Source organism: Macrobrachium nipponense, chromosome 9 (genome assembly GCF_015104395.2).
Source record: "Macrobrachium nipponense isolate FS-2020 chromosome 9, ASM1510439v2, whole genome shotgun sequence".
NCBI lineage: Eukaryota > Metazoa > Arthropoda > Malacostraca > Decapoda > Palaemonidae > Macrobrachium > Macrobrachium nipponense.
The window spans coordinates 58,537,597-58,564,569 of NC_061110.1; the positions used below are offsets into that span (position 1 = coordinate 58,537,597).

The 26,973-nt window shown below is 38.0% G+C and overlaps 2 protein-coding genes across 3 annotated transcripts in view; both read right to left on the reverse strand.

Moving 5' to 3' along the window:
- LOC135218592 (uncharacterized) overlaps nt 1–9,980 on the reverse strand; it is a 23,913-nt gene extending 13,933 nt beyond the window's left edge. The window contains exons 1-2 of one of the 2 annotated variants that reach the window (XM_064255012.1): nt 9,927–9,980; nt 4,469–6,849 (exon numbers count right to left, since the gene is read on the reverse strand). In XM_064255012.1, coding sequence (XP_064111082.1) covers nt 4,469–5,596 — 1,128 coding nt within the window. In that variant the 5' untranslated portion in view covers nt 5,597–6,849; nt 9,927–9,980. The remainder of the gene's footprint in view (nt 1–4,468; nt 6,850–9,926) is intronic. The other variant, XM_064255013.1, reaches the window with a different exon arrangement.
- Nucleotides 1–26,973, reverse strand: part of LOC135218502 (protein white-like) — a 147,961-nt gene that overhangs the window by 71,539 nt on the left and 49,449 nt on the right. The gene's annotated exons all lie outside the window — the stretch shown is intronic.

The window sequence follows — 26,973 nt, forward strand, 5'->3', positions numbered from 1 at the left end:
ACGTCTACGTCTGCCTTCCTTTCTTCGACTTGCCACATCACTCCATCCAAAAAGATATTGACCAGTTATGGAGAGATGGCACAGGTCTCGCCCTATTTTTAAACCAAAACCAGTCACTTTTCCATGTTATTGTAATGCCCATTTCATTTCAACTGTAAATGTTTCCAGCTCTCTCAATGATTGATTATCTCTAAATGCTAAACATGCTCCAGATTTCTTCTGGCTAAACTTTCATAAGCCTTTTCAGGTTCATTTATGCCACCAACTCCTTTTGTCCTTCTTTTTCGTCTTCTTACTTAACTATTTCATGACAAACATTTGATCGACATGCTACCTTCCCTATCTAAATCTATGCTTGTTTCCCCCGTCAGTCCCTCTGTCACCTGTGTTACTTTCTGTATCAAAATCCCACCATACACCTCCCCTGGCATACTTTGCCGAATAAATCTCACAGTTGCTTCTATCATATCTACCTCTACTATTGTTACTGATCAAGTTATCTTACTAAGCCGGGTCAGCCAGGCAATTACACCATAAGAACTTTTGGCATCATATCATTCTTAATCCCATCGACTCTTAATAGCTTGCCATCCTTCAGCCTTTACATTGTCTTCCTAACGTCCTCAAAATTCATGAAACTTTTCACTAACATTTTCACTCTTGTTTCATCGGCCTAAGATTTTGCTTTATCTTCGACATTTAACAACTTTTCTAAACACTCAGTCCATCTACCAAGACTGCAATAAATTTAAACTGCATCAGAAATACCATTTGCATCTTTTACTCTGCGATCCACTGGTTCATTATCCTTTCTGTCGGCTTTTACTTCCCTATAAAATAACTTTTTACTCTCCATGGAATCATTTTTTACCTTCCCTACTCATTCTCCCTATTCTCGTCATCCTTCATTTTCGTCGGGACTGCTCTGCTCATCCTCTTATGAAACTGCACAGGCACTTCTATTCTGTCATTGAACTGCACCTCCGATTTCTCATTTTCCTTCACCAGATATTTTTTTCTGATCCTACCTCCTGCTGTTTGTGTTCCTTCTTTTAACACTTTTGTACCACAAGCACTCGAGTCTTACATACATTTCGTCTGCTCCTCTCACCTATGTGTCTCAAACCCAAGTTTACAATTTGCCCATTTTTTTCCTTATATTATGCACCACTCACTTCTTTCTCTTGCCTCAGTTACATTTATAGCTATGCTTCCAGGCAATCTCCTCGTCACCATTGCATCTATTAAAATGCTCTTACTTCGACTCTGATCAAACAAATTATTTTGCAATAACGTTTTTCCTTTCCGCATTCTCCTTCCATATTCTTAGCGAACATCGTATTTCAACCAATCAAGCCTCTTTCTTAAAACATTTCCAGAAGATTCTCTCCATCCTCTTTTACTGGGTAACTCCACGCTTACTAACTCATCTCTTTCTGTCATCTGCCTTTCCATTCAAATTACCGACGTAGTGCAGGGGTTCTTAAGCTTGTTTTACCTTGCGCCCCCCTCTGCATTATATATAGATTCCAAGCCCCGATACCCATGAAATTTTGACAGTTATAAACTATAAACAATAAGTTGTCTAACAATAAAAGACATTTCATAATCAAGATTTGAAATGAAAATTAACTCACCGTTTGAATTTTTGGTTGATGTGAGAAAGTAATTAGAAAACATATGGAAACAGTGGCAATGTTTTGGGCAATTTTGTAATTAACATCACAAATTAAAAGAATAAGTCCCCAACCAGCAACCCTGCTTGCGCCCCATAGTTTAAGAATCACTGACTTGGTGCAATCACTTCATGTTTCTCAAACCCGGTCAGTCATAGATTCAGACTCTGTTAACGATATCTTTGTTTTCTGTTATTTAGGGACCATAATACACATTCACAAATACAAATTGTATTCCTGCCACAGTCAGTCTCATCCATTCAACTCTCAAATGGACACATCTGCAGTTTTTTTTTTTTTGTGGGGGGGGGGGGGGGGGGGCGGTTGTGGTGGGACCGTTTCCAGATAGTATTCCGGACGCTCCAGTAGGTACTTACCCTTTTCATAGCATAACATCTTCCAGATACCATGGACTCAATCACTCCTTGCTACTCACATTTCCCGTTCACTTTTGTCTCACTCAGTCCGAAACAACCGGCTCTTTTGCCGTGATCATATCAAAAATAGAGATTTTTGACGAGACAGATGTTTGCCCAAAGACACTAAGACAATCAAGCAAATCAACTGTTGCCCCCGTGACACTTCACTAAAGATCTGACTATGTTATAACCAGATTTTGCAAATACAAAAGGCTCTGACATTCGTTACTTTCCATATGAAACCGGGTGATGAATTGACGTTCAGAGAATACGGTTACAAAAAGCGATAGATCGTTAAAAACGAAGTTATGGAAAACAGGCCTTATAAGTATTTGTAAGTTCAAAGAAAGCTGCCAATATCGTAGAAACATCTTTTTCAAATTCTGCCTTTCTCTACATTTGCAGAATAGGAAAGACTGAGTGTCGCTGAATTTAATGTCTCATATAAATAAAACTCCATTTCCTGCTCTAGATAAGTTCCTTAAGCAACATCGTTCCATTTACTGAAGTTCATTCCTCTAAAACAAAACTAAGGCTTATTTAAGTCAAACACGACAAAAGCTTCTCTTGTTCAGCGCTATGTTGAAAATATGTATTTTAGCCAAGTCACGCTAGAGTGAAATTCAGTCATTAAAAACCTTCCTCTGTTGAAATTTAACTTTACACTTCTAATCAATTCTTGAATAGTTAATTACATTTTAAATGTGACGCATCAGACAAAAAATTAGATGTATTCTAAAGCCAAATTTTGTTCAAAATGAACTTGAACTCAAAATTCACTACCTATGCGCTGTCAATCGTCAACCAATTGTTATTTTCATTCCGAGACGGATGGTAACTTTTTTCTAAATAAATTTGAAAAGAGTATTGTGTAAACTATCCTATATTGAACTTACTCTTTAGCAAGAGGAATGTCTTATTCAGAACAAGTTTTCTCAAAAGATATTTTATGATCGAAAACTGAAATTGAATAACTTAGATTTACTTTAGACGCTCTTTTCTGTTTTAGTGTTTCATAAAAGTCAAGTCGTTTTTTCCCGTCGTACCTTTGTCAAGGTACGACGCTGTCTGAAGTCATGAAACAGAGAGACCGAAACATGAACTGCACTTTTCACGCCTCAGAACGTCGCCTGCTTTCGCATTACATGTTTAATTCCATCTTGAAATGCACAGCTCCATTCCACTGATGAGCGCTTCTTTGCTTCTTGTTTTCCCATGAATAAATAATTCTATTGGGCGAGAGCTTCTCATTCATGAGAGAATATTGACCTCGGTAAGAACAAAAATAAGATGACGTCAAATGATCAGTTTTTGAATTCTTGTTGACTTGTTTATTTACATCTTGAAAATAATTACAAAAAGAGGTTTAGAACAGAAAGCTTTGTTTACATTCCTATAATAGTGAAAATATGGAAAATACAGTGCGCATACACGCCATGACCATCTTCACCAATATTTAAAAATAGAGAGGATTGGGAAGAAGACAAGAAAGCAACGGGACATCAATTAACGTGAAATCTTCAGAGGAGGGATCATTTCACGAAGGATGGACCGATGCGCGCTTGTTTTGTTTTGAAATTAAGTCGGGGATTCATCTCAGTTTCAAACACGCTACATGCAATGCTGAAGCTCACGAATTAAAATTTCACTTGGGTTTGAACCTTCCAGCAGAAATTGCAGATCATCGAGGGTTGTCGGATATGGAAGACCTCTTCTCTTCACCACCAGAGTAGTCGATTGTACTCTGCTACTGTCGAATAAATACGAACACAGTGTTCGGCTATTGTGTTCAACTCCTACAGTAACACGATCCTTACCTTCACAACCAGCAAATCATCATATCACTTGAAACTGAAAGCCACAGTTCTTATATAATCAGTCAGAAGTGATGACGACAATTTCGTGTTCACAATAAACGGGTTAAATTCAGCTCTTCAAGTTTCTTATTGAATCGTTGTAGACGCATTTTCTTTCTTCAAAATACTAAAGAATGATTGAATATTCAGCAATACATCAAACTGGTAGGTGAACATTTGTTGCAATGATTGGTCTCAAGCAGATTGTATAACGATTGAGTAAGAAAGCAGTAACAATGACACATGATTTGCAACACCCAGCCTTTTTGTTATTAGATGAAAATAAGAACATATGGAACTGGAGGAGATAGACGATATATATTTATTATTGGGAACAGTAGAACAAACAATGAAGTACCGACATCAGTACAAAATGCAGAATTATTAATGTATGTGTACATGTCGCATTTGTATATGTAACAGACGTAAGAGTTAATTCTATAGAATTCATCAACTAAAAAATACATTTAGGAATCACAAAACTAACCACGACCTTTGACTAATATTTTCTGTTTACCTCGGAAAGTTTCCCCTTGAAAGCAGTCTGTGGCCAGGGATGCTCGCCTTGCAAATGGTTGGAATATCGAGGAGAGAGTTTCTTGGGGTCGGCCGTCTCATTCCGGGCGTCCAAATGACTTCTTTTTCCTTTGCCGACATCCTTGACGGGAAGAACTTTACCAGCATCTTTGGCACTGGCGTAGGAAAGGCCCGAGGGGAAATGCGTCGGACGAACACTCTCGACGGACGCTCTGGAGAAGCCATCGTTTCGCCGGTTCTGGAAGAGCATCGGGCTTTGGGGCTTCCCTTTCGCCGCCTCAGCTATGGGCTTGGCCACGATCAGTTCTTGTTTGACATCATGACATCCATGAGCATCCAAAAGTCGCACGGGAGACGGCGATTGACGGTCTTTGTTTTCGAGTTTGGAAGATAGGGCCACTCTCTGCGAGATCCCTCGCTCAATATCTCTCACCGTAATCTCTTTCGGGGGCCGCCGGAATTCGGGGGTGCTGTCTCTGGATACAAAGTCATCGAACAAGTCAACCTCGGAATAATTGTAGCGGATGTGGCGAGGGGGCCGTTTTTGTGCCTGTGATTCGACGTATCCCTCGGAGAAACTGCTGAAGCGCGAAATCCTTGATTCGCTCTGAGGGTCAGTGATGATATCTGCAGCGTCATTGCTCTTGCTCGGTGTTCCTGAACTGCATTGGCTTTCTGACTGCCCTTTCTCTTTCACAGACTGATTCGTTATAATGTCCGGCTCACTTCTGACTCTGTCGGGTTTTTTGTAAGGTGCCCACTCACGGTGACTCTTCAGCTCAACTTTATAATCAACTTTGTCCTGGCCAGCAGAGCCCTTGCTGTAGGAGGCTCTGATATCGTTTTTCTGACCACTGAACGTTTTAGAGCCTCCAAATTCACTTTCGATGCCGGAGTCACTTCTGTCACTCCTGCAGGTGCCCGACTCAGCCACACGAGCCCCTGAGTCCCTCCTGTGGAGTGCCCCAGCTCTGGCAGCCTTGGACTGAGCCTCACCCACGATCAAATGGTTGTCGGGAAAGGCGTTGGCAACCGGAGGCGAGGGCAGATGCTGCTGCTGCTGCTGCTGCTGGGTGTCCAGTCGGTCGAGGACGTACTTGCGGTACATGACAAGTCAACTTCGAAGACACTTGGACGCCCAAGTCCCTCCTTGAAATAGGCTGAACAGTGTTACTGTCGCTCCGTTGTTATGCGGCATCGTACGATCACAGTGAGGATTTTTCCTTGTCTTAGGATGTCATGATTAGCACACCAATAGATAGTATATCTCCTCTGTTAACAGAGGGCAGTTTTAATACACTAAGGATTTAGACTAAATTAGCTTTAGACATTTAAACACCGAACCTTACACAGATTTTTGCTCAACGCTAGACAGTTTGAGAGGCGTGGTTCTGAATTCAACGGGGGACTGTTGACACCACGAATTTATCCTCGCTCATAACAAAAAGCAAGTTTATTGGCACTTCATATTGTGGCACTTTAGGAGTAATCTTACATGCGCAAGCACAGACAGGTACTACATGACACTCTACTGTATGACAAAATCACCTTCAAGCGCATGTTATTAAAGTCATTTCATAGTTTATATAAAGGGTATCTATAGAAGCTCCTTGGTAGGAGTGACGACCCCTTCACAGCCTGGCAATTTTGCAAATAAATTTGAGACGTCGTCGATTCGGCAAGACTCTCAGACCATACTCGAATGTCAGATGCACAGTCAGGCCCATTCACCTCTGCTTCTTGTATTCTTAATTGTTCTTAATATGTTCTCCAGACAGCAGCTACACACAAATACCTGATATTTTCATAAGATACAATGAATACACGCTGGTTTCTTTCCGCTTCTAGATGAATGTGAGTCATGTTTACACGATTCTTATCTTCACCCAAAACATTGCAGTGTTGCAGTGGGTGCACATGCAATAATAGCATTGTTCAGGAAACCTTCCCATCACTTTCGTGTGCACAATGACAGCAAGATAGAATTCATAGCCGTCACAGTTTTCGTATTGACATACAACGACAAAAAATTATTTCGTCTATTCACGATACCTCCTCAAACGTCTCTATGGTGTGTTAGTTTCCAGCAACATACGACACAAGCAACGTTCCAGGATCAGCACGTTTTTTCTCAGTACACCAGAGACACAGCCGGTTTCTTCGCGGGAGGGGGAGGAGAGTTCCTCAACCGTTTCCTGTCATTTTTCATTTCTTTTTCATTTCTTTCACAGTGAACCAACATTCTCTCTTTTTTTATCTAACCTTGAGAATAATCTCTGATTTTCAAAAGTCCTCATTGGGCCTTTCAGTTTGACACGTTTGTTATGCATATTTTACCCTTAATGTTCTTTCGTAGAGGGACTGGAATAGAGAAGTTATAAATATAATAATAATGATAATATTAATAATAATAATAACATTACAAGGTATGGTGGAAAACTACAGACACCTATTTATATATATATATATATATATATATATATATATATATATATATATATATATATATATATATGTGTGTGTGTGTGTGTGGTGTGTGTGTTTGTATGTGTGTGTGTGTGTGCGCGCGTTTGTGTATGCGTATATATATATATATATATATACTATATATATATATATATATATATATATATATATATATATATATATATATATATATACGAATTTATCGTCTCCCTTCCACTTCACAGTTCAAGGATTTCTATGGACATGAAGAACACGTTCAGTGAGGAACGTGTTCATGTCCATAGATGACAGAATAAAAGTGATTATTAACTGGAAAAAGCTGTTCAGACTTTCCCCAAACCACCGTCAGGTTCTCAATGGTCGCGAGGCTCCTTGTGGCCAAAATCCAGGGCTCCCGTTCCGTACAACAGGGAACGGCCATTGCGATTGCTGTAGGAACCTTCCAAAGAGAGACAGGAAATTTTAGTGTTCGTTTCTTACCTGAAGGAGCCTTCGTCGCCTCGCACGTAACGGCTGACGAACTGAAAGCAATAGTGAAAGTTTCGGACAGACAAGATGTCTTTTGTCAGATCTACTCTTTATAAACTGTCAAACCTTTTCTTCGTAGTAAGGTTTCCTTGGTACGGATTTGTCTTGGTCCTAAGTGGAACTGTTGTGCAATAACCCGAATATAAAGACTATAATATATATATAAATATATATATATATATATATATATAGTATATATATATATATATATATATATATATATATATATATATATATATATATATATATATATATATATATATATATATATATATATATATATAGTAGATATATCTATATATATATATATATATATATATATATATATATATATATATATATATATATTACTTGTACGAAAATTAATTTCATATGAGAGATTGAAGTCCTTAGCGGGGAAAACTGATAAACTGATATGTCCTAAAGTCTATAGTCGGCATATCCCAATTATTTGCATATAATCATCACAACTCCACTTAGGACCAAGACAAATCCGTACCAAGGAAAAGGTTTGACAGTTTATAAAGAGTAGATCTGACAAAAGACATCTGGTCTGACCGAAACTTGAACCATTGCTTCCAGTTCGTCAGCCGTTACGTGCGAGGCGACGAAGGCTCGTTCAGATAAGGGACGAACACTAAAATTTCCTTGCGTTTACAGGGCCAACAGATACCTGTTACTCTTTGGAAGGTTCCTACAGCAATGGGAATGGCCGTCCCCTGTTGTACGGAAGGGGAGTCCTGGGTTGGCCACAAGGAGCCTCGCCAACATTGAGAACCTGACGGTGGTTTGGGGAAAGTCCGAACAGCTTTTCCAGTTAATAATCACTTTTATTCTCAGTCATCTAAGGGCATTCCTCACTGAAATCTCAGAACTATGAAGTGGGAGAGAGCGAAATAAACAGTTGAGCTGAATATGTTTGTGTTTGGCCACGTGAGTTGCTAAAATAATAGAAAACAAAATTATGTATTTCTAAATCACCAGCAAACCAGTCTAGATTCCTCGTATAGAAACTGGTTATGTTTCAATAAATGATATTCATATAATGGCTGTGAGTCATTCATTATTTATGATTTTCTGAAAAATATCTTAATATGAAAATAATGGGTTGCCTTTCGAAGGTGAAGATATTCAATTGCCTTCCTTATCTGATAATTATTGGGCATTGAGATGTTAAGTAAAAAGGATCATGGCTTCTTTAGAGATGATTAAAGGATATAAGTCGCCACTGTGCCATTAAGGATGCGATTGCTAGCCTTATACCCTTTCTCTTGGCCTCAGCTGACATCGATGCCATTCTTATTTTGGTCGCGTACTGGGTGGCAGGCCGGCGAATCACTGACCTTGCAAACGCGAATCTATTTTGGACCCTCTTTCGTTATTCTGACGTCGACGAGCGAGAAAGAAGTGCGTGTTAGAAGTGAGGCTCGGGAACTTTGATTGACCATAATGCAATATTTGCTATAATACAATGCGTACTGCTCACACTGGTAATAAAAGATTCTACGTAATCATTTTGTAGCACGGAACACGGAGTAGCGTAGACCGCGACAGTCATCGCACGAGGGAGTTGGTTGGCCTCTCACCAGGAATGAGAGGGGGACGGACCCTTTGGAGCAAGAAGCACGCGGTATATTGGCGCCGTTCTTTTTTTCTTATTTCTTTAAATATAACTAATAAAATCATGCAAATGAACTCTAAATTTTTTTTTTTATCGCAGGTTTACAAGTGTTTCACTTCTGTGGTGGTGTAGCATTCAGCAGCAACTTACACCAGACTCAAGTTCAGAGTCGGATGCAGTTAAACAATTGAGGAAGCCTTTCTTCTCCATAGTTGGGATAATGATGTAGAAGCTACTATTTATCCAGAACTGCGAATAAGTCGTCGTCATCAAAGGGTCTGCAGCCGCGAGAAGTGAGGGAATCGCTCGCTCGTTTGTTTGTTCTCTGACGCTACGTTTTCTGATGGACGGAAGTTTTTCAGTTCTCCTCATTTTGTCAGTTCCACCCGCGATGTGGAATGAAGGCCTTGGCCTTGCTGTGATGTGCACTGCATTGCTATAATGGTTACTCCGAATATAATTAGTTTCCACGTTATTCTTAAAATAGAGTATAGTTAACTACGGAAAGGCTGCTATTATATATATATATATATATATATATATATATATATATATATATATATATATATAAATATATATATCATATATATATATATATATATATATATATATATATATATATATATATATATATATGTTTATATATATATATATATATGTATATATATATATATATATATATATATATTTATATGTGTGTGTATATATATATATATATTATATATATATATATATATATATATTATATATATATATATATATAGTCTAATGTTTGTGTGTGAGAGAGAGAGAGAGAGAGAGAGAGTCGGAACTCTGAAACAACCAAGACGCAGAGGCACACTGAGCGTTCACACTCCCCAACAGACTGACCCTGACTGACTGCCTAATTTTCTGGTGTCACTTAGTAAGGAAGGAGAGAGAGAGAGAGAGAGAGAGAGAGAGAGAGAGAGAGAGAGAGAGAGAGAGAGAAGGGCGCCTCCGCAGGATGACTAACAAAGAAAGAGAGGGACAGGCGAGTAGGCGAAAAAAATGTTTCACTGTATATTACAGTAATCTTTACATTCTAAATACATTTAATACATTGATTGATTGATTAAAATTGATCTGGGGTCAAACTGCAATGTCATCGGCGCCGAACAATTACCAAAATACACACAGATTTATCAGTCAATGAAGTATCAGCATTGACAGGACTGTGATAGAATACATTTTGAAAATCTTAGTTTATACTCACCCTTAATGACTCGATCACTCGCATTTCTGTTATCTCCTCTGCTTATGCAAACTGAACTGCATGAACATTTTCAACAACGAAAAAGGACAAACTAGAGTCTCTTTGTTTCCTGGTTTTTGATTCAAGTCCAACGTTCAAGTGGTGATAGGCAGCAGACACCGAACATCAAGAGCTCTTCAACGGAATCTGCAGCGGTCGTCTGCTGAGGGAACAAACTTGGAAGAAAACTCGGAGGAGCCTCCGGAATAATGGTCGCCCATACCTTTCGCGTGCGTACAAATATGCAATCGACATGCATACTATATATGCCTTCAATTGCCCTTGTTTGTCGTGTGTGTGTGTTTGTGTGTGAACGCTTTTGTTGACAGCACAAGAATGTTTGTCATTAAGGTACCAGAAATGATCCTTTAAAAAGCGCTCGTTGCAAATTTGCATCTGAAAGTGCAAATGGTCTTGTTTCACTTCCAGACTCTTCAGAGCTTATTTCCGACCGCAGTCTTTGGCCGGAAATTCTCTTCGTTTGTTAATGAGAAAGTTCGCTGTTACGGGAGACATCGAAAGAGAGGCGTCAACAGGGAATCAAGGCACTGACGCAATAGACAGCCAGAGGTTTAATTTAATCATCTTTTCATATGCTGCGGCAGGGTATTGACGAGCCATACGGAATCTTCTCTCCGTAGGAGAGCATTGCCGTCAGTGCACCTCAGTCTCTGCACTGCAGGCATTACTTAAGGTTCTTTGCAGCGTGCCTTCAGACCTTAGCTGCAACCCCTTTATCTCCTTTCATATTCTATTTCTTCCATCTAACTTTGCACCCTCTCCTAACAATTGATTCATAGTGCAACTGGGAGGTTTTCCTCCTCTTAAACCTTTCAAACCTTTTATATAGATTTTGGCTTAAATTCTATATTGAGTTCAATTCATATGGAACCTCACAGAATTAAGCAAAGAACGAGACCAGGCAGAACGAAAGGGTCTAGACAGAGATGGCAGGTGACTGTGAACTGGGAAATGCCGCTGAGCATCAGAGCGAAGATTTCGCCATTGCCTTCCAAAGAGCAAAGCAGGTGTCAGGGGAGTTGCAAAATCGGAGATATTGCGATTGTTCAGTGATAAAACGGTGATTTACAGCCATCCATAGTAACACTGGTAACATTACTCAAATGTTACCAGTGCAAATGTTCATGAAGCGAAAAATTGAAGCACAATGTCTCTAGTCTACAACTGGTTAACTTGGAGTGTCTTTACTGATTACTAAGCAACGACAGCTAAATTAATAAAGAAAACCTTAGGAAAAACAGTAGCGTAAAGTACATTGGGAAAAGTTAAAACAAATCGAAATAAAAATTTTGAAAGCACAAGAGAGACGATGACATACAGGAGTATCATAACGTAAAATCACCCAACAACATTCTGCCGCGACTGACTCACTCTGACAAGAGACAAACGTTTGGTAAAGAAACAAAATCTTTATTTCTCTATCTATGAATCTCTCTTTTCCTATACGCACACACATATATATGTATGTATAAGTATATATATTTATATATATATATATATATATATATATATATATATATATATATATATATATATATACGTTTGTGCGCAGAATACGTAAATGTATATAAACATTAATATATGTGTGAATATATGTATATACATTACACTACATACACACACACACAAACACACACATATATATATATATATATATATATATATATCACACCATCACCACACACACCATATTACCATATATATACATATATATATATATATATATATATATATATATATATATATATATATTGTGATGTATCGTTCAGTTGTTGAACAATCATTTGCCCATGGTGGGTTGTTGCCTCCTTACTTGTTCTTGTGTTTCTTTGGGGGAAGTTTACGTCTGTCGTCTTAACTTGAAAGTCGACAGTCGGGTTTAGTATGGCAGCGAGTCAGGTCCTCAGCAGCATAGCAGTATGGAGGCGTTTGCATCGGGTATACCTTACCTGTTGGCTTTGGTAGCAGGAGGATGGTTAGATGTTCAGACCATGGTCATCTGTGGGACGGATTTGTTCCAGTTTGGCAGCAGACGATTCGGCCGTAATTGCCTATGTGATGGATGTGTTGTTCCAGTTAGCAGTTGGTTGCTGCTTCGGTGTTTAGCGGAGATAGTCTGTCTGTGTCCATTCTCTTTTTTGACAGCTGGGTCTGTCTGGTTATCTCTATGGAGATTGTTTACAGTTTTTATGTACTGTGTAATGCTACCTGGATTTACATTATTTTGGTGCTGTGTGAGTTTTATTTTTGCTACTGATTTATTATTGTATAATTGGTATGCTGCCTGTTTAGTATTCATACTGCCTGTTTGCTATGATTATATTATTTGCTCATTTATTATGTATGTTGATTATTTATGCTGCCTGTTATTTATTCAATGGTTTATGCTGCGTGGGAATTAGTTTGATACAACTAAAGTGTTTTTTAATTTATAGTTAATTTTGTCTCCAGTTAATATTTTGACTTTACGAGTTTTTGTTAATTAACTACTTGGCTATATTTGTATTTTAAATTCATTGGACTGACTCTGATTATGTTAATGTTAAGTAAATTGCTTTACTTACTAAACCCGGACTCAACTATATAAATGTAAAATTAAGTTTTATAAATAAACTAATATTAAGGCAATTTCTGTGATTTTGCTCCGCTCCTTCTCCTCCTTTGTTTGTCCCAGCTGCTGTCAGTCATTCCAGTCCCATTTCATTTTTTCCCTTTAAGATCCTGCAGGACGGAGTGCGGTCCTTTACATATATATATATATATATAATATATATATAATGTATATATATATATATATAGTATATGATATATATATATAATATAATATATATATAATGTGTGTGTGTGTAATATGTAGGTATGTGCGTGTTTGTGAATGTGTGGTCGTCTGTAGAGAATATACATATAGGTATATATATATATATATATATATATATATATATATATATAATATATATAATATATATATATATTTATATATATATATGTGTGTGTGTATGTTAGTATGTATATATAGGAATATACATAAATGTATATACTTCCCCATGTAAAGACTGTGTTAAGAAATATATCGCACAAAGTGGTAAAAAGCGGACAGCCAGAATGAAGTAACGTAAATATTGTGTTCGCGTGGAAAATACGTCCACTGCTCTTTTTTTAGCGTCAGAATAATTGTCATCATTCCATTCACCGGAAAAAATGCCAGGGAGTTAATTCTTTGCAATGACACGGTTAAAAGAAATATTAAAGACTAAAGATAGATTGTATTTTTAAAGCAGCAATCCTTTATAATTTATAAACTGGATGGTTGGATTACAAAAGGCAAGACCTGCAGTTCAAAATCATTTAACCGTCTTTTTACCCGTTTTGTTTTCAGGACGAATTTTAATGTAAGTGCAGTTTCTTAGACTGTGGACTTGTTTGCTTATTTGCTGTGTTTTGGGCTGTTGCTCATTCCTTTTGTTTTTTTCTCTTATCTGTTCATTCTTACTTTTTGTACGACTTACAGTTGTGTCTCATTTTGTATTGTATCCTGAAGAAGTGACATTAAATGTACGAAAGCTCTTAGTACTTCTGCCTGTCAACGTTTAATGTTTTCTTCTGGCTCTTGCAGCACATTTAGTCATGTGATCCTTATGATGGTATAGTATACACACGCGCACACAGACATACACACTCACACACACACATATGTAAATATATAGTATATACATAACATCTTCCTCCTTTTACAACTTCCTAGTCAAAGTGCTGCTTCAAAAGTCAGCCTCAATGAGGTTCAAAAGTCAGCCTCAATAAGGTTCAAAAGTCAGCCTCAGTGAGGTTCAAAAGTCAGCCTCAATGAGGTTCAAAAGTCAGCCTCAATGAGGTTCAAAAGTCAGCCTCAATGAGGTTCAAAAGTCAGCCTCAATAAGGTTCAAAAGTCAGCCTCAGTGAGGTTCAAAAGTCAGCCTCAATGAGGTTCAAAAGTCAGCCTCAATGAGGTTCAAAAGTCAGCCTCAATGAGGTTCAAAAGTCAGCCTCAATGAGGTTCTAAAATCAGCCTCAATGAGGTTGTATTCGAAATGAAGTTCTGGATATGTGCTGAATCTTTTTAATAAAGCAGTCATTTACGTGACTTTTACTTGACCAGGTTTATCAAATTTTGTAACACTGGGTTAAAGTTCAAGTCCCTGATTTCGAGAGAAGTCAGAGCGGGAATGCAGACTGGGTAGTTACTAACAGTGGCTCAGTCTTAATTATATTAAGTTCTCTTTATTCGATTAAGAGTCGAAATCTTTCCCTTTTGGTGTTTTATATTTTCGTCTGGAATTCCTCGTCACAACAATAACCCTGAGTGGCAGCTCTGCCTCCCTTGGACCAAAGATTGGTTATGGGAAAAATGGGAAATCTTGAACTGTCTACAAGTTGACAAGTGGATACTCTGCCAAGTTCACCTCTATTTCACTCTACCACAGATACCTTCCAGCAACAAGGGTACTTTTATGACCTGGATGGTCAACAGAAATGTAACTGACCCATATCGTTTGCACAGAATTGCCTGCTCAACCAAAGATCTTTAGTGCAGAATGAAGGGAAACTGCCTCATAATAAAGGCAATTACTAATATTCAGGCCCACTGTCTCTCCTGTTAGTTATTGTTTTCGTGTTATTACAGTATCAACAATATCTGCATTTCTCTCTCGAGGTTGTTATTTCCTATCACAAACAAGCCACTGTCAGTGTGACCGCCAATACGTACGCGAGAAGCTAAAGGAAAAGACGCCTGAAGAGACACTTAACTGAACTTGCCCAGCGCCCTCACCTCCACCATCGGACTTCTGGCACAACTCATGAATCCTGATGACAGAATACTGGCCATGTCACGATCACGTCAAATAGTATTAGTCAGGTGTGAGAAAGAGAAACGTCTCCGGATGCTAGGAGTGGTACTTCAATTAAAATGCAATTATTGCTCCTCGTCAAATCACATCACCATAAGCTCTAATAGTAGATTTCAATCGAGAACGAGCTTTAGTTTGGATTATTTGATTGTTGCAGTCATTATCTTCAGTCCTGTAACGGTTCGATTTTCTTTATTTGAATATGCTACTCACGTTACTAGGGTGTTGTGGACTTTACCTTAGTGTTTTGCTTGAGAAAATGAATATAGAATTGACACTACTCGAGTTTATTAATTCCTTTGTATCTCCACGATTCATTTACTTTTCATAATGACTCCCTTCAACTCATTCACTAACGTCAGTTGTATGTTTGTCGGATTTTCGTCTCATATGGAGCTTTGCTAGTGATTTTCCCGTCTCCCTTTATAATAATTGATGAGTTATTTTTGGAAAGCATTATGAAATCTTATGAATATTTCTTCTTATTGTTTTGATCTTGGAATCTGCAGTTATAATCTATATTTATTTCTGGGAAAATTCTTTCATTGAGAGTAAAATTACATTTGTCAAGACTGAGAGAGAAATATAGTTAATAATCGGAATGCCTTTAGTGCTTGAAAAAAAAAGGCAATCTCAACAAGAGAGTCTACCAAAGAGAAAGCGAGCACAGTAACATGCGTGGGGTTATGATATGGATTAGGGTCAAAATATAACGTTTTTGGGTAAATGTTAATCTCACAGGTGATAGCCACTGAAATTTAAAGTGCTCAGTTTTCTCTACCTCATCTAAAGTGACTGAAGAAATTGACCAATTTTGTACTAAGTCATATGCCCCAACATGCAAATATTTTGATGTTCACAACAAAGAGTAATTGGAGAACAAAGGAGAGGCATTGAAGCCTCCAATTATCAAATGGTGATTGATTCCTGTTTAGGGTTTTTGAAAACGTCGGGGCTCAGATACCTTGCTTTATTTAGTGATCCTCGCCTCGAACCTCAAAAGTCCTCATCAACATACTATACTCTTTCATTAGCGTTATAATTCAAACACTATGCAGCAATATATGTATGTATGAATGTATGCTTGTGTGCACATATATATATGCATGTATCTTAAAGGGACGAAGCAAATAGAAAACAACAGACCTACATCAAAGACAATTTAACAGCCAAAGTTGTAATTATGGAGCGCTGAAGAATGAAGACATTTTCATTTTTATTCCTTAACGAACTTATCGAAACCAAACCAACAGCACCGATGTCGCTTTATGCCGTGTCATGAATCATCCATCTTTTAAATAAAGGAAAAGAAGTGATCTTGAATGAAATGTATCGGTCTCTCACGCCAGGGAATGTTCACGTGTGATCCTCTTGGTTCCAGAGGGTTCGACCAAATATTTAGAAACAAACACTCCTTCATTAATGGAATTCGAATTTAGTTTTAGCTAACAACACAGCAAGACACAAATTAAGTTACTGCAGTGATGGCGAGAGAGAGAGAGAGGAGAGAGAGAGAGAGAGAGAGAGAGAGAGGGTGAGGTAATGCGTCTCATATACGTAATTGTAATAAACCACTGTTCAATTTTATTTACATAATTATAGTTTTTCCACAAACGAATAGACACGGTCATCTAAAAAAAATTAAATAAATAAATAAATAAACAAAATGAAAAAGAAAAAAAAGAAATACTGTCATCGAATCGCCTGTTGTTTTTACTTAGGGTAAAAAATAATAATTGCAGCAAAATTAGTTGACTGGTAGCTCGTGCTCAGCGGAGTAACGAGGATGTAAACAAGAGAGGATTCTATTCTCATTGAGCCCTATCTTTGTCACTTAGGAGTCCCATTTGCTTTTAATAACCATACAGTTCTCGCTGTGGTTATTGAACAGTTCTTACCATTCTTTTTTACGGGAAAATAATATACATTTACGTCTATTCCTATGCAGATGACGTGTTTGTGACTTCAGAAAGTAATAACTGAATTATTCTTTGATTCACTTCAAAATCATAAAAACTAAAGGAACGCCTCCAATAAACTTTGAACCATAGCAATAACTTACTCTCCCATAAATGCTCTTTGTTAGTCAAAATAAATACAGGGGTGCATGACCGACTTCGGGAAGACAAAGGCAACGTTTTGTATTGAAATGAAAAAATTCAAACAATAGAAATGACGAAACTTTCGTGAATGATTTCCTAGACACGAAAAGAATTGAATCTATTCAGCGGGTCCATTTAACCGTTGAATTGACAGACATTTTTCGTTCTGTCAAAGAGGGATAGACAGAAATTCTCTCGCGCTCACAGATCACAAAATGGAAGCTCTGATGGCTTGACATTGAGCAAAGATAGTTTACACAATGCAGAGTAAGTTAATGTCATTGAACCAACTTGAATGTGCGCATTTTACGATACGCTGTCTTGGCTCACTCGTATCACAGATTCAAGCAATTTCTAACGATGTAAAAGAGCCAAATGAACTTTTTGCGGCGTTATTTTCATCAGTAGTTTGATCTCCTTACCTGTACACACAGTGTCACCTCAGATGCTCATACTTTTTCAAATGATATAAGATACAGACGTACACTGGCGTGTCAGAGCCCTCAGATAAGGTACTTACACACATAAGATAAAGAACAAAAGAAAGTATACATGAAAACACACACACATACATGCATACATACATACACACACCCACACACACACACACATATGTATATATATATGTATATATATATATATATATATATATATATATATATATATAGGAGAGAGAGAGAGTATAGAGAGAGAGTAGAGAGAGAGAGAGAGAGAGAGAGAGAGAGAGAGAGAGAGAGAGAGCTCTTTAGTTGATTCTACTATCTAGACCACACGGTGATATAATGAGAGCTGCAGAACAGTAGTAGTGAGCTAAATACTGCGAAATTTATAGCATGCAATATGACCTTAATATAGGTTTGCTATTGACTTTTCTTTGACGAACGCTTCCTGACATCACGCACTCACGAAGATCTCGAATCTCCGTCTGTGTGGGTGGACTCCCATGTGAGCTCATAACGAATGCAATGATTTATGTGACCACTTATTTTGGTCAATAGAAAGACGTTACTCTTCTTCTTTTGATGTATATATATAAAAATGTGTGTGTGTATTTATGTATATAAATATTTACAAAAATCCACGAAAGAAAGTGAAACAGTGGAGTAACGCTACGACTTCTGCTTAGTACAGGACGAGAAGTCGAAAGGCCTCGCAGCGACACTCCTTTGTTTCACTTTCCTTCGTGGATTTTACCTTTAATTATATATCCATTCGGTTCCATATTTTCGTGATTCAGTTATACTTTTATGTATATAATATATGCATAAAAGTATAACTGAATAATGCAGATTTTAAATAACCTTTATATGCATACTTACATGCATATATACATATTCATACGTAAATATTGTCGAAATTATAATATATTTATATATATATATATATATATATATATTATATATATATATGTTATAATTTAATATTATTATATATAATTTTTATATATAAATAATATATATATATATAGATATAAATTATCTATTATGTTGTTATAAATATAAATTAATTTATATCTATATATATATATATATATATATATATATAATATTATATATATTATATATATTATATATATATATATATATAATTTAAGTTACATATGTACGTATAAATATGTATATATGCATGTAAGTATGTATATAAAAGTTATTTAAAAACTGCATTATAACTCCTTTTCTATTTTCTGGATTCAGTAACGTGATCAACCGTTGATACAATTCCAGTGGAACTCCCCAAATAGATAAAATCCTAAAATCTAGAAATAAACAGATTACAATTCTTCATCGAGGCTTATTGATGCCTTTGTAATCAAGCAAATAACTGAGATAACGAAGCTGAACTTGAGGGACAATCATCTTGAAACATTCCATGATATGAAAGCTGCACACTCTAACGAGGGAGCAGAATTTTCAGAATGAAAACACAAGCTAGGATGAAATATTCTCCACTTCATTAAAACCATGTTTTCAGTAACTGACCACTAATTAGTTTAGTGAAAATGTTGGCAAGGTTTATGCAGAATTTGCGTACATGTGTAGAACAATTATACAGAGATGAAGACCGAGAAGTAGATCCTGATTTGACTACTGATTTCATAGGAAAAGGTGATCCGAATGTCCCTTTTGGGCAGAAGTTGGCGTCCACACTGCCTTCATTGTCAACAAATCCTACAGTGATATGATCGCGGGGAGCTTCAAGGTGCAGAACGGTTTGTTATTTTGTAAAGACCGAAGATAACTTTTTAATCTTGTACGGAGTTTGTGAATTTTTAAGGTCAATAATTTTTCAGGGCTTATTTTTTCTTCTGACGGGGTTAGGGACTTACTCGTCCTTTATATACCTTCCCTGTACCTAAGCGATACTTCCCAAAAGGACTGCTTATTAGCGTGGTACCATATTAGCAACCTCGCCCTTGCTTACTTAGCACGAAGGACGAATCTAGTTAACGCACAATAATGGACACAATTACGCAATTTCGGCCTCTATAGGTAAACAAGTAAAGATATTCTGTATTTCTGTGCTTAAATATAATTAGATTTGTAGGCAGGCCTTTACTGTTTTTGCATTGCGTCCGAAGAAATTGTGAGACGGTGCATTTGTGCTTGTAGTGCATTCTTTATTTGCTCATTATTCTGTATCTCCAAAACATTTGCTTTTACTAGTCTTATTGACCTTCATAAAAGGCGGGATGAATGACGATGTTTGTCAGAATGGTGATTAATGGAACTGTCACTAATGGAACTTTTACGACTCCAGATACAAAACTGTAGTTTGTTTTCCCTTTGCCGAGACCAAACTTAGTATTGACTAAATAATAAATGAGGCGTCAGCTGTCGTGAGACAGACCTCCTTTTTACCAAGAAACGGAGCTATCGAAGAGGATTTCTAAATCTGTACCCTGCATCTTTCCCGAAATAGTAATAATATTTGGAGGACGATAGATTTTAAATTTCATAAATATATTTCATGGAAGAAAAATCATTTCGCGAAGGTTTCATATTAATGAAGATAGTGAGTTTCCAAAACCGCTGTCAATCAACTCTTGCATAAGGCAGTAAAAGTTTATAGAGTTAAATTTCATGTAGCTCGATCGAATCTTTAGCAGTAAGTGGTGTTCGTAACAATACTGAATACGAGTTTGATGCCTCTCTCTACACTGCGCCTTGAATCCGGCGCTGACAGTCATGTCTCCCCTACTTACCCGCCCCACCCGGAGCGGACAAACAGGTTTGAAGCCGAAGAATGGATGTGTCATGTCTCCCCTACCCTCCCAATCCCCTACCTACCCTGCTTCCTCCTGGGTCTGACAAACAGGTTTGCAGGAAGAGAATGGAGTGTCATGTCTCCCCTACCCTCCCGATTCCTTACCTACCCCGCATCCACCCGGGGCGGACAAACAGGTTTGTGGGAGGAGGGTGGATGTGCCATGTCTCCCATACCCTCCAGGTCCTCTACCTATCTGGCCCCCCAGCACGGACAAACAGGTTTGCAGGAGAAGTGTGGATGTGTCATGTCTCCTCTACCCTCCTGATCCCCTACCTACCTGGCCCTGCCTGGGGTGGACGAACAGGTTTGCAGGAGGAGGGTGGATGTATCATGTCTCCCCTACCCTCTCACTCTCCTGCAAACAAGATCCAGTCGTTTCTTTTTATTATAGATTAACAATATGGATGACCACTGAGGATTTTTGCAGAGCCCATTGACTTGAAATTCAAGCATCCAAGGAATGTTGAAGTCTGTCTCCCACCGCAGACCCCACACTGCAGCAGTAACTGATCATGATACAGAGCCAAGGATTTTTCATTGTCCTTGGGGATACGTGAACCCGTGACATCTGAGTGGCATACCATGACACTAACCACTAAACGATCGGAACAGCTAAACAAGAATGTGGATTAAAAACGTCTAGTTGGGAGGGAACCAGAAGCAAGTCTCTTGAGAATATGTACAGTGAAGCAGTTTGTTCTTTTGCTTTGCATTCAGTCGAATGCTGAGAAGGGTGAAACTTGTGAAATAATGAACTATTGATTTATTTTCAGCAACGTTTTATTACATATTTTCCAACAGCGTAGAATTATGCAGCAATTCTTCTTGCTTCGAAGCTGAGAAAAGGTTTAATTCGCAAAAGAAAAATCACTTGAGAAATGTTCGCTTTGAGAATGTATTAAAAGAAAAGTCAACACTCAGTAGAAAACTTAAATCTCATTAAAAATGTTTTAGAACCACACGATATAAAACTGTGCCGACAGACATAGATATAAGCTGAGTGGCTGAATACGCACCACATATTCCTTCATCAATGGCGAGTTTCCCTCACTTTCCAAAGAGAGATCATCCCTAAGTCTCATATTCTGACGTTTCTCTTTTGTACTGTCTCTCATGGGGGCTAATGACTTCCATGTGTCCGCTTACTTTTGCAGCCGGGTAATGACAGGTAAGTACTGTTTTCTGCGAAATGACAAAACTGGTCTATATTATTGAGAGAAGAGAACAGCTGCTGCTTTATAGTTGGAAAGAAAAATATTGCGCCGGCTTTGTCTGTCGGCCCTCACATCTTAACAACTACTGACACTAGAGGGCTGCAAATTAGTAAGCTGATCATCCACCCTTCAATCATCAAACATACCAAACCAAATTGCAGCCCTCTAGCCTCAGTAGTTTTTATTTCATTTATGGTCAATTTAGCCATATTCGTGCATCTGCCAACGATATAGGCGTGGCCACCACTGGGCCGTGGTCAAGTTCCATGGGCCGAGGCTCATACGCATTATACCGTGACCACCGTAAGTAGATCTATTTTCGGTGGCCTTGATTATACGCTGTACAGAAAACACGTTTCTTCGGCGCATTTTTGACTAGTTTTATTGGGAGACAAATAAGAGGTAATCTACGTTACAGCATAGGTTCCGCACTTTTGCTAGGAAAAATACACGTATAGCCCACACAGCACAGAATACGAAAATGAACGATGAACAAACTCATTCATAATGTCTGAAGATGACCAACGAATGAGATTCCGTTTCAAAGAGCTAATTCATTGACCCGAGATCTCCAGTTCCACGTGCAGAAGGAAAGTCAACAGATCGCGGCCGTTTCACACCGGATGCGATGCTAAGCGCGCCACGCTATGTAGCTATGATGCGGCACATGGCTTTTAATTGCTGGCATTGTTTTAAGTGAGACCGTTTACACCGGGGGCGAAGTGATGCTACCGATGTCTTCGACATAGCTCTTGTAGCTTCCAAGATTGCAGGGCGCGCTTTTTTTGTGGATGAGCCTCCCTTCGTGCGCGCGCACTTTGGTCTCACAGCAGATGCTCCCGCCTTATAGATGTAATATTACATCTAAATATACTGTAAGAGTTGTATTAACTTGGGGGAAAGTATGTAGTATATCTAAGCACGTTTGCTCGAAGTAAAATTCTATTGCCAGTAGTGCATTTGTTTTATTATTATTATTATCGAAAGATATTGTTGCATCAACCAAATTTATTTTGTAGAGAGTTTCCTCTATTTTCCTTACGATAGCTTTCTCTTGGGTACTACAATGAACAAGTAGCGTTCCACTTGCAGGGGTAGTGAAATATGGAGTGTTATGTCCATAGAGTTTACTTGTGAAGCTTAACTAATATATAATATATAAATATGGTAATTCTAACGTTAGCAGTATTATATTTGATATATTAAACTAGTTGGCTAACCCGGCGCTGCCCGGGAAAATTATATTCTCTCTCTCTCTCTCTCTCTCTCTCTCTCTCTCTCTCTCTCTCTCTCTTCTATGTTAAGAATTATTGCCCAGTATTTTTTAATTTTTCTATTTCACCACTTCTCACCCCTATTCTTATTAGGTCTGAACTTGGACTTGTAGAGCAACGGGAGTGTCTCTGTTCATCTCAGCGATCTCAAAAACAATGGATTAGATACTAGTATACATCATTTTTTACATTTTATTTTTTACCCCTCCACACACCCCCTTCCTATTGGGGCATTGCGAGTGTCACTATTCACCTTAGTGACCTCAAAAGCTACGTATTAGACACTAATATCTGTATGTTTTAGATATTTTTATTTTCACCCCTTCCCAACACTTAACGCCCCCCCCCCCTTTTGGTGCCAGTGATGTCTTACCCCCACAGTATTCTTTCCCCGATGCTAAGTTGTACGTATACCAAGTTTGGCTGAAATTGCTCGATGCATGTAAAAGTGTATGTTGCACAAACACACACACATACATCCATTTATATATATATATATATATATATATATATATATATATATATATATATATATATATATATTATATATGTTATTTTAGTTTTACGAGTAAACTCTATTGACATTACACTCTATTGACATTACACCCTATTTTGCCTGTAATTTGAGGAGTGCTACTTGTTCATTGTAGTACCCAAGAGAAAGCTATCATATGGAAGATAGGAAAAACTTTCTACAAAATTAACTCGGCTGATGCAGCAATACCTTTTAACCGTGCCTTTTTAAGAGAGAGTCTTCTACCTCTATATTACTATTATCATTAAACAGGAGCACTTTCAAATTGGAGAAGCAAATATCCACAGAATATAAATGATTGTATAGATGAATACATAAATTAGCTTTAAATATAGCAGTAAAGATGAACGGATTAACAAACGATACTTACATACTTGCATGAATTGCTCGCAGACATTCATAGCTCAGCGTATGCGTAAGCATGGCGAGGATAGCCAGCATGGCTCCGTAGCAGAAGGAGACGGCCTTCATAGAGTAAACTTTTAACATGAAGCTTAGCTGACGCTGTTATAAGTAAAGTGGCTTCTTATTTTCACACCCAAATGGCTCTAATCTGAGCCTTAACGTAGAGCACAACTGTGTCAAAATCCTAGAAAATCTGACACATCTCTCAAAATGTCAACGTGAGGGAGCTCCGCGCGGTTCTCCATCATATTTCTTAAAAACATTTTAAACTTTTATCAGAAATGACCTCACAATGGCCATATCTACCTGATCAATTCCGACAACGAGCAGATATGCACGAATCAGCTATGATACTGAAGAAAATAAAATCGTGGAGAGAGTGATAACTTCCAGTACTCGGATTTTAAGAATACAGAGATTTGGTGTTGTGCCTACACTTGCGGTCCTTTGGTCAAGTTCTGGTTACAACACATGACAATGAATGAAAGAATCTAATCCTTTTTTTTAGGAGGTTACGTGCGTTTCTAAAGATTGGACGATTAAGGAAAAATATGACACTAATTCTTCTTATGATTGATCAAAAAAAAGAGAGAGAGAGAGAGAGAGAGAGAGAGAGAGAGAGAGAGAGAGAGAGAGAGGGGGGGGGAGCGGTTTTAAAAGCACTGAATCTGCTCGATTTCTATACACATAAATATGTCGGAGTGGCCAAACCCTCTGAGCTCCCCTAACGCCGCCGTAATCAGTGCCACCTTAAACCTACTGGCATTCCTTGCACCCCAGTCCATTATGAAAATACAGTAGAGGGAATCCAGGACCTCTGGAAGGTCGTCCCACCCCAAATTCTCTCTCTCTCTCTCTCTCTCTCTCTCTCTCTCTCTCTCACATACGCGCGCACTTTCTTAATTAATTTGTCATTTGCTCTAACTAACGATTTGAATCATGTGAGATGAAGCAAAAAGAAAATAGAGAAAAGGAGTCCCTGATCTACTGGTATCAATTTTATATAAAGATATTTTGCCTGAGCGTTTTACTGATGATGGGCATGAATAGTGAGTTCCCTACCTCTCCCTGTCTTCCAGTTTCCTTCAGCTTCAACTAGTCAATGCCAGAGAAGGTTTTTATTTCGAAAATAGATGCCAGCGCAGATTCACAGATGGGCGAGGAAACGCATTTATCACGAGTACATAGCTTGAGCAACCACGGCCATGTATGTAATCTCTGTCGGTTTCTAACTAATAACCGTTAATCCGAACTTGGGAAATGAACTGAAGAATGTGTCCATCAATGTCATGATTTAAAGATGGAATATATTTAGCAACATCTTACAGAGATCTGCGCGGCCTTGAGAGGAATCCAACAATCATTCATTTTCCAGCTGAAGAAAATATTCAGTATTATAGATAAATAACTTGAATTTCATGATTGAAACTAACCTCCAAAGTTGTACTTTTGTTAACATAGGTTACGTTTTCATTCCAACTGCAAAATAATTAGTTTTGTGTTAAAGCATCGGCCTCCGCGTAGACTAAAGTAACGACCTCAACTTCCCTGTTTTGCACTGGTGAATGAGAATGTTCTGGCTTTACGTTGTTGTTTTGTTAAGTAATCATAAACGGCTTAAAGTTCCCAGTTGCTCATCGAAATTGTTCAGGTATGATTCACATTTTCAAGAACAACAGGACTGTTTCCTATTGACCCGTCGGAAATCAAGCAGTCATGGCCTGTTAATTTACTAACTGCTCTTCTGTCCGAAGTCCAAATGACAGGAACATATATCGCAGGAACCTTTTATTCTGCATGGAGAGATCCAGTGGCTGATCAAGATGAATGTCTTTAAAAATGAAACTGGAGGTTACTTAAATTTTCATGAAACAATTGTGTTAGATCAGGGACTGGCCTAGTTTCTCTCCTTTACTTAATTTTTGCTATTTCTTCGTGAGACATTCGGTAGTGCCACAAAGAAAAATGTTATTTATCTTGTAATAAACCTATTCATCATGAATGTTGCTACTGACAGCTTCTAGCAGTCAGGGTTAGTGAGACAATGGTAGCTGAAACCGTACCTGTAGAAAAAGGACAGAGGCCACCTTACAGGAACCACACGGATGACGGGGTCAATGCCGAGTTACTGATTGGAGGAAAAGCCTTGGATATCTGGTTATCGAGAGTGGAAGGATATGAATAAAAAATGTAGAGAGAGAGAGAGAGAGAGAGAGAGAGAGAGAGAGAGAGAGAGAGATCAAACTATCATAGATGTGATATTAGCATGCCATTGCAATGCCATCTTGTGAGTTTGTGATAACTTGAACTAGGTGTTAGTTTCTCTACTGCAGTTCGGACAGGATCTTTCGGAAATGAAGACACGCGAAGCTAATGTATCCCCTAAGTAAGATGCTATCAAAACTAACATTCCCTTCATATAACAGCACTTACAAGCTCCTCACAGACTATGTGCGTAACCAGCGTTGCTCACGTAATAGTAACAAGACGGTTAAAAGTAGTATTACCTCTGGAATATATCCGAAGATAAAGTTTTAATGATGTAACAGCTCCGATATTCGAAGCCTTTTTTTCTCTTTTTTGCGTTCTACATAAAAAATGAAAGAACAGAAGTCTCAATAATAAAACAAGATGTCGTCATAGCTCTCCCGGTCGATGGCTTAGCTTACTGCTCAGGGGGTAGGGCAAACCTTTTAAATAATGCTCAGTCAAGCGCTGCATGCAATATTATTTGTGGATAGTTTCATACTCTTGTTCCATCACGGAAAAGAAATTGGGCTCGATACGTAATGGTTTCAAGCTCAGTTTCACATCAATTGTTTTCACCACGAAGCCAATAAATCTTCTTAAAGGTATCACCACTTTCTCTTATTACTTTAATGAACAGAAGTAGGTA